The sequence below is a fragment of the Camelina sativa genome, chromosome 5 (assembly GCF_000633955.1).
Source record: "Camelina sativa cultivar DH55 chromosome 5, Cs, whole genome shotgun sequence".
NCBI classification, from domain to species: domain Eukaryota; kingdom Viridiplantae; phylum Streptophyta; class Magnoliopsida; order Brassicales; family Brassicaceae; genus Camelina; species Camelina sativa.
The window spans coordinates 23,967,076-23,977,029 of NC_025689.1; the positions used below are offsets into that span (position 1 = coordinate 23,967,076).

Consider the following 9,954-nt stretch of genomic DNA (forward strand, 5'->3'; position numbering starts at 1 on the left):
AAAGCTTCGTTCAAAGCTACTAAACGGTTTCTGTGTCAAAGTGGTTAGGGCGTTAGTATGTTGCCTATCAATTGGCGGGTTCGAGCCTTGCCAGCATCAAGTCAATTTAATTTTTTACACTAAAAAAATTTGTTTGGGCCTCAATTCCACAAGTTAAAATTATTGTAAAAATTGGCTAAAATCAAGTAGTTCAAGTATGTAATTTTTTTTTTGTCGGTTTGGGTTCATAATTGCATGGTACCATTGTTTGGGTATGAAAAAGCGTTCCACAAATTGTTCAGGTTGATTTTCACCGTTTCCCCGTAAAAAGTAGCTATGTGTATTTGTGATTTCGGGGCTAGAATTTGAATCAAAGTTAAAGAAACGAAAAAAAATTCTAAATAAGACGGGCCAGATCTGTATCTTTAGGCCCAGTTTAATACCCAATAAATTCAATCTAACCTACAAGGCTATACAATACAAGTCTCCTTTTTTGGTTCTTTTGCCATCACTTAGAGAAGTTTCTATAAGTGACGCTGAACACTCAACAAGTGTCAAGGCTCTTCCTTCTTCAGTTCCTTCTCCGTCTCCTCGTCTCTCTTTGCCTCTAAGGTTCGTCGGAATCTTTCTTAAGCTTTCACAAAACCTTGTCCTCTGTAGTTTTGTAGCTTCTTTGGAATCTATAGCTCTGTGTGTTATGTGTGTTGGATAAGCTTGACGAAAAATGTGTTATTATCCTAACCGGGTTATTGTTAAGAGATAAGTTTGATTTGTGCTTAGGAGGTATCTAAGCATAGGTTTTCCTAATAGGATTAGGACTAAGTTTTTATACATAAGGAGATGTCAAATTGTGACATAACTTAAGAATTTGAGAGAGAGATCAAAGCTTTAGTTGTTTGAGTTAGTTTTTCTAAAGCTAATAAAGAGGTGCTTTATATTTGATCTTTATATTCAGATTCTAGATTTGGTAGCAGAGCTTCTAGGTTCGATATCTAAAGTTTTATTTCAACAAAATAGGATTCATTCGAGACATGACTGAATTAACCGCAGCAACGACAACCGCTACTTTGAAGGAAGGAGGATCATCATCATCCATACAATGTTCAATGCTAAACGATACTAACTATACCATTTGGTCTATGAGAATGAAGGTAACACTCCGGGTTAACAAAGAGTATAGGAGACGATTGATCCTGGATCAGATGAAGCAGATAAAAACGATCTAGCAAGAGCTGTCTTGTTCCAATCCATACCAGAATCTATGATTCTGCAAGTTGGTGACCTAGAAACCTCCAAAGCCGTCTGGGACTCAATAAAAACAAGAAATCTTGGGGCCGACAGAGTTAAAAAAGCGAGACTACAGACCTTAACAGCTGACTTTGATAGACTTAGAATGAAAGAAATAGACAAAATTGATGATTTTGTTGGTAAGCTTTCGGAGATAGCTACAAAATCAGCTTCCTTGGGCCAAAACATTGAAGAACCTAAGATTGTTAAGAAGTTTCTTAACAGTTTGTCGAAGAAGAAGTTCATACATATAGTTGCATCCTTGGAGCAGGTTCTTGATCTCAATACAACAGTCTTTCAAGATATTGTTGGCAGGTTAAAAACTTATGAGAAACGGATTCATGATGAAGAAGAATCGCAAGAAGGACAGCACAAACTCATGTATCTCAATTCAGATTCACAGTCCCCTGTTTACTTTCAAGAAGGAGGCATAGACAGAGGAGCAAGCCGCGGTCGAGGTAGAGGTCGTGGGAGAGGTTATGAACGTTTGTTCTTACCAAAAAATAGATTACAGTTATCAACAAAAGGAGTATGGATATCAATCAAGAGACAAGAGCAAGATAACATGCTATCTTTGTTATAAGATTGGGCATTATGCTTCAGACTGCCCAGATCGACTATTAAAACTCATCAAGCTTCAGGAGATACAAGATAAAGAAGACAAAGAGGAAGATGACACACGCGAAGCTGAATCCCTTATGATGCATGAGGTGGTCTACCTTAATGAGAAAAATGTAAAACCGAAAGAACTTGATACGTCTTCAGATAAGCTGTGATACTTAGATAATGGTGCTTCTAATCACATGACAGGGAATCGTGCTTGGTTCTGCAAACTTGATTCATCAATTAAAGGAAAGGTGTGTTTTGGCGACGATTCAAGAGTTAATATAGAAGGAAAAGGTTCCATTCTGTTTTTGACAAAAGGCGGAGAAAAGAAAATCCTAACAGATGTTTATTACATACCGGATCTTCGAAGCAACATCATAAGCCTTGGACAGGCCATTGAAGCTGGTTGCGATGTCAGAATGAGACAAGACTACCTCACTCTACATGACAAGGATAGAAACCTTAGTAAGGGCTAACAGATCAAGAAACAGGTTGTACAAAGTAATCTTGGAGGTTGACAACACAACAGGTTTGCAGACTGCTACTACAGAGGAATCGGGGACTGTTGTGTCTACAAACTCAACGGATTGGCATGCTCGTCTAGGACACGTCAACTTCGAGACCATAAGAACAATGGTATCAAAGGATTTGGTTGTTGGAATACCAAATGCTCCGAAAGACAAAGTGACTTGTGCATCGTGTTTGTTTGGAAAACAAACTAGGAACATGTTTCCAAAATCGACATATTTTCGAGCATCACATGCACTTGAACTTATCCATGGGGATCTCTGCGGACCAATTTCACCTTCTACTGCTGCACATAAGAGGTACATATTTGTATTGATTGATGATTATTCTCGGTACATGTGGATTAAGGGAGAAAAGTGAGGCGTTTGACAAATTCAAGAGTTTCAATGCATTAGTTGAACAAGAAGCAGGAGCTTCTATCAAAATTCTATCTCAAGAATTTCAAGATTTTTGTCTATAAAAGGGAATTAACAGACATCTAACGGCACCTTACACGCCTCAAAAAAACAGAGTGGTGGAGAGAAGGAATAGAACACTATTGGGGATGACTCGAAGCATTCTAAAACATATGAAGATGCCTAATTACCTATGGGGTGAGGCTGTACGACATGCGATGTATCTTATAAACAGAGTCGAGACCAGAGCTTTGAAGGATCAAACACCGTATGAAGCATTCAAGCACAAGAGGCCCAATGTCGAGCACTTACGAGTGTTTGGTTGCATTGGCTACGTCAAGGTTGAAGCCCCACATCTTCGAAAACTTGATGATAGATCTAGGATACTTGTGTATCTTGGGACAGAACATGGTACAAAAATTTATCGACTTCTTGATCCAACCAGCTGGAAAATAACAGTAAGCAGAGATGTTTGTTTTGACGAAAGTAGAAGCTGGAAGTGGAATAATACTGAGGAGAGTCAAGAAGAAGCAGGTTCGTTTACTATCACTACAAAAAAACTCAACATTGATAGCACATTGTTATAGCACGGTTTGCTTAACTGCTATTGAAGGTAAGTTACAATTTTTGTTTTCATATAATAGCTATTCAGTAACGCTATAATAGGATTTCAATAAGCGGGAAACTAAAATTTCTAATTCCGCCAAATACTTAGGCAAAAATAAGACTTTTTGCCTTCACTCTCTCTCATTTCTCTCTTCCTCGATAAACCCTATGAGATAAACTTTATGCCTTCACTCTCATTTCCCTCTTTCTCTAATTGCCGCATTGTTTCTCTCAAACCCTAAAATTGGTTCCGCCGTCACCTCTGTCACCTCCGTCGCCTCCATCCTAGAAGCTAATCAGCCGCAACATCACTAGAACTATCGGCGGCCCTAATTCCACCAATATCTGTCAGCGTTGAGCCAATCGAAGGCAAATGTATATCTTACTCTGGTAATTTGTTCCTTTAATCTGATTTTATCACCGAATCTATTCTTGTTGCGTATGAAAATCGTTTTTTCACAAAGAACAGATTTTTTGTGTCTTTGTTGGATCTGTTCTAAAAATCCGATTTGGTTTGCCACATGCGTCTATGTTATTATATGATTTGGTCGAGAATCTCCTCTTATTGCATGTCTGTTCTTGCAAAGTTTTCTTAAAATCGAGTTTGTTGGATATGTTATCGAATCTGTTTTACCTTCATATGTTCTCTGAATCTGCAGATCTGTTATAACTTTACTGATTCTGTAATATTATATTGTTTTGCAAGTGTTGTCGAGTAAAACAATGGGAGTTTGAAGCTTATCTTTCTCTTATCACACAACAGGTTAGTACCATCTTCTCTTTGATTCTGTAAACCAATCGAGTTTGTTGTCTTTTTTTTGGTGTGTTTTCAGATTGCTTTGTTTAAAATATACAAAATTATAGAGTTTGTTATGATTGAGTTATATATTATATGTGTTTGAGTAATTATATGTGTTTGAGTTATTATATGTGTTTGAGTAGTTTGTTAATTGGTTCTAAAGGTTTAAATTAAGTTTAGAACTTATAATGGTGGACAAGGATTGGGTGCATCTTTGCAGGTAAGAATTTTAGTTATGTAACTTAGATGTTAGTAGGTGTTTGGAGTCTTTACTTGGTTTTTTTTTCGTTAACTCTGCAAAAAATTGAAGAGCTGATCCTGCGTATGAGAGAGGGGCTACAAATTTTGTTCGAGCTGTGTCTGCGGATATGGGAGACGTTGATTTGATTGTATGTCCTTGCATTGATTGCCGTAATATTGATCGGCATGCTGGCAGTATAGTAGTTGATCATCTGGTAACAAGAGGAATGGATGAATCATATAAGATGCAGTCTGATTGGTATCATCATGGAGAATTGAATCCAGTGGTTGATGGTGAAAGCAATCAAAGTCAGTGGAGTGATGAGATTTTTGGGTTATATCAAGCGGCTGAATATCTGGATGAGGAGTTTGCTAATACGGATGAGTTGAGTCAGATTGCAGAGGGTGAGAATTTGAAAGAAGATGAGTTGCTTGCAAAGCTTGCGGATGCTGATACACCATTATATCCATCATGTGTCAACCACAGCAAGCTGTCAGCTATTGTATCACTGTTCAGACTAAAAACACAGAATGGCTGGTCTGACAAGAGCTTCAATGATCTGTTGGAGACATTGCCAGAGATGTTACCAGAAGACAATGTGCTGCACACATCACTATATGAGGTGAAGAAATTTTTGAAATCCTTTGATATGGGTTACCAGAAGATTCATGTATGTGTCAATGATTGCATCCTATTCATAAAAAAGTACCAGACGCTTGAGAACTGTCCTAAATGCAAGGCTTCAAGATGGAAGACTAACATGCATACTGGAGAAGTAAAGAAAGGTGCCTTTCATAAAGTATTACGGTACTTCCCCATAATCTCATGCTTTAAGAGAATGTTTAGGTCTGTCAATATGGCTAAGGATTTAAGGTGGCACTTTAATAACAAGAGTAGCGATGGAAAACTCCGCCACCATGTGGATTCAGTCACATGGGATCAGATGAATGCTAAATATCCTTCATTTGCATCTGAAGAAAGAAATGTGAGGCTTGGACTTTCCACTGGTGGATTTAATCCATTCAACATGAAGAATACCATGTATAGTTGCTGGCCTGTTATGTTAGTAAACTACAATCTGCCACCTGACTTATGCATGAAAAAGGAGAACATCATGCGTACATTGTTAATTCCTGGTCCACAACAGCCGGGTAATAATATAGATGTCTACTTAGAACCACTTATTGAGGATCTACAACATATGTGGAATGATGGGGAGTTAACATATGATGCTGTTAGTAAATCAACTTTTACTCTTAAGGCGATGCTGCTATGGACGATTAGTGATTTTCCTGCATATGGGAATCTTGCAGGCTGCAAAGTAAAGGGTAAAATGGGATGTCCTTTATGTGGGAAAAATACAGACAGTATGTGGTTGAAGTTCAGTAGAAAACATGTCTACATGTGCCATAGAAAGGGTCTGCCACCAACACATAGTTTTCGCTGGAAGAAGTTTTGGTTTGATGGAAAAGCTGAACATGGGAGAAAGAAAAGAGTATTAAGTGGGCAGGAAATTTCTCAACATTTGAAAAATTTCAGAAATAATTTTGATAATTTGAAACAGTCTGCATGTAAGAGGAAAAGGATGGCATCAACTGGATTGGGTTCTGATAGTGAGGATTTATCTAGTGAATCTGAGGAAGATGAAGAGGAAGAGATAGACGAGGAGGAGATATCAAGATGGAAGAAACGGTCAATCTTTTTCAGACTACCTTATTGGGAGGTGTGTTAAGTCTTTTGACATGTTCTATTTTATTGATATTTTCAATTAGGCTTTGTTTGAGACTTATTTGTGTTTATTGTTTGTATGTTGGTTAGGAGCTACCCGTAAGACATAACCTTGATGTAATGCATGTGGAGAGAAATGTGGCTGTGAGTATAGTATCGACATTGTTGCATTGTGGGAAATCTAAGGATGGTCTTAATGCTCGCAAAGATCTGGAGGTCCTTGGTATTAGGAAGGAATTGCATCCTAAAACACAAGGAAAAAGAACATACTTACCTGCAGCAGTTTGGTCTTTGTCCAAGGGAGAGAAAAAGATTTTTTGTAGGCGACTTTTTTATTTCAAAGGCCCAGATGGATACTGCTCAAACATATCAAGAGGCGTATCATTACAAGACTGTAAGGTCACAGGTCTGAAATCCCATGATTATCACGTGATAATGCAACAACTTCTTCCAATTGCACTTAGAGGTTTGTTACCCAAAGGTCCGAGGGTAGCAATTGTACGCTTATGCGCATTCTTCAATCAGTTGTGTCAGCGAGTAATTGATAGGGATCAGATATTGGCAATGGAAGCTGAGATTGTTGAAACTCTTTGCATGTTTGAAAGATATTTTCCTCCAACTTTCTTCGATATCATGGTGCATTTGACGGTACATCTAGGACGTGAAGCTCGGCTAGGTGGTCCAGTTCATTTTAGATGGATGTACCCATTTGAGAGGTATATGAAAGTTCTTAAAGACTATGTGAGAAACACTGCAAGACCAGAGGGGTGTATTGCTGAATGCTACCTTTCAGAAGAATGCATCCGGTTTTGTAGTGAATTTTTGAAAAAGACTACAAATGTTCAAGAAAAGATGGATAGAAACACTGACTTTGAGAACAACACGATTCTGGAAGGACGTCCAATATCTGCAGGCACTCCAATCACTCTTACTGAAGCGGAGAAGAAAATAGCCCATATGACTGTCATACAAAATATGGTTTTTGTTGATCCTTATGTTGAGTAAGTGCCACAAATTTCACAAATTTCTATTTATATATATTAATTATTATGCCTGTCGTTGACCCTTCTTGTTTTTTTTGTTATCTTCAAAGTGAACATCTGCATCATCTACAAGAATTGAATGGAAGATGTAGACGAGATGCATCAAGTTTATGGAGCTTGCATACTCAGAATTTTGCATCATGGCTAAAAGAACAGGCTAGTTAGCAACGTCACAGTCTCAGTTGATAATAAAAGTCAGAATAGTGGTGTTTTTTATGAGGCTACGGCAATCTGTAGGTCTAGTGCAAAGGACACTTCACAAGTGATGGATTTGGTATCTTACTATGGGAGAGTAACTGACATTATATTGTTGGACTATAATGTCTTTTACGTCCCTCTCTTCCATTGTCAATGGGCAGTAAGGGGAAATGGAGTTAAGGTAGAAGATGGTTTCACACTTGTTAACCTGAATCATAGTCAGGTCTCTTTCTCAAGGGATCCATACTAGCCTCTCAAGCTAAGCAAGTGTTTTACTCAAGGGAAAATGAGTCATCGAGTTGGTATGTGGCTATGAGAGGTCCTTCAAGAAGATACACTCAGAAAGAATATGAAGATGGAATAGCAGACATTAGGCCATTGCCACCAGATATTGACGTTGGTGTTGACTTGGATGAATCTGAAAATGAGCGAACAGATTGTGAAGGAATATATGTGTGAAATGTGTGCTTTGTCTTTTGTCTGTTAGTTTTTGGTGCTTTTTGTTCGACGTTTTTTTTAATATTTTTGATGACAAATCATAACCCGTATATTGTGTCTAACTTTCAGGTGAGTTGACATGACACGTACAAGTAAAAAGCGTGGAAGAAAGCGTGTTGATAAGAAAGTCGATGAGGAGGTAGAATTTGTGCGAACTATTGAATCTGAACCTGTAGAACCTGGAGTCCAACTACCAGATCCTGTAGAGGATCCTGAAAAAGAAGAAGAACCTGAAGGTGAGCCATTGGTCGATGCAGAACCTGAAGAAGAAGAACCTAAAGGTGAGCCATTGGTCGATGCAGAACCTGAAGAAAAAGAACCTGAAGGTGAAATTGAATTATCTGTTCCTGTTGAAATAAAGAGTAAGAGACAGCGAGGACCAACACGGATGAAAGAAATTGCCAAGGATCCAAATACCAGAGTTCAAGTAGAGTACACTATGATGGGAGAGCCTTATGGTGAAGGGTCAGTTAAGATGGCATCATACGTAGGCGCATTGGTACGGGAACACGTTCCAATCACAATTGATCCTTGGCCCAAAGTAGGTGAAGACATCAAGATAGTTCTCTGGAAATCTATTCAGGTATGCCATTTTCATTTACTTAGTTAACTTTGCTCAAATATCGTTTTTTCACAAACTTTTTTTTCACTGTAATGAATGCAGGCAAGGTTTGCAGTAGATGAAGAGTATCAAAAGGTTGCAGTGCTTAAGCAGATGGGATGTTTATGGAGGGCATATAAATCAGGCATTGTCAAGTCGATAAGAGAAGCTAATACTAACCAATAGAGGATGAATCTGCGACCTAAGAATATATCTCCTTTCGAGTGGCGTAAATTTGTCAAATATAAAACTAGCAAAGAATTCAAGGTATGCATCTACAAATAAATGAATTTCTTTGTTATATCATAGATTACATAATAAGTATTAATATATTAGGTTATAAGCGATAGTTATAATGAAAGAAGGCGCAAACAGATTCCTCACACATGTAGTCGCAGAGGGATGGTTAGGCTAACAGAAGATATGGTCAGTATCCTTTAAAATATATCTCTTTTTATTATGGTAATTCTACTTTAAAATACTTGTTCTTTCTACTAATTCCTTTTTAATGTTTAGAAAAAGGAATCTGCAAACCCATCAGAGGTGACAAGGCTAAAGGTCTGGGTCAAGTCTCGTACCAAGAAAGATGGTACCCCAGTGAATATGAATGCGGCTGAAAAGATTGTGAGTTATATATTTGTGCTTGCTCTGATGGTTTGAATATTGTTTGTGCGTTGTGTGATCATTTCAAATTGTAATTTTCAGAAAAAGGCAGCTGAGATTATTAGTGGTACTACACCAACTACAACCAATGAAACAGACGATACACTTGTCCAACTGTTAGGACCTGATAATCCTGGTCGAATGAGGGCAACGGGAAGAAACATGTCTAAGACCAAATTAGCTTGTCTCCAAGTGAATCATAAGTGTATGGCTGAATTGCAAGATAAGCATGTTCATCTCCAGCAAAAGGTCAATGAGTTAGAAAATATAATTGACTTTTTCAAGAACAAGGTTAGACACTTAACTATTTATGCATTAATTAACTGGTAAAATTAGCATCTAAGATTTAACTATGCTTTTTTATTTGTAGCATGGATAATACACTGAAGTTGGTGAAAAGTCAGCTGCTAAAGTGAGTAATTTATATAAGATGCGTGATTATTTATTTGTTACTATATACTGTCTGATATGTATTGTATTGGTAATTGTATAGAGTGTGAACAAAAAAACACAACATAAGTGTGTTTTGACTGATTGGACTGGTGGTGATGCAAATGTTGCTGAGGGACGCATTATTTCTTCTGATCCGGAGGAGTTAGTGAATGGTTGTCGCTTAGGCCCATCAGATGTTAAAGTTTTGGTTGAAACTGCTATTTTACCATAAATGTTCCTTTGGAGACCTGCGCTGAACATGTTGACAGTCGATAAAGCTGTTGGACAGATGATTGCATGGCCTGCCTCTAAGTGTGTTAACTTAGAAAAGGAGATCAGAATTGAAGATA

At 37.8% G+C, this 9,954-nt stretch overlaps 1 protein-coding gene across 1 annotated transcript; it reads left to right on the forward strand.

Annotated features, from left to right (window-relative positions):
* LOC104789527 lies at nt 4,389–7,869 on the forward strand. The gene is made up of 6 exons (XM_010515210.1): nt 4,389–4,420; nt 4,511–5,936; nt 6,006–6,164; nt 6,260–7,170; nt 7,450–7,591; nt 7,648–7,869. Exons 1-6 carry the CDS (start codon nt 4,389–4,391, stop codon nt 7,867–7,869), a joined length of 2,892 nt encoding a protein of 963 aa, XP_010513512.1.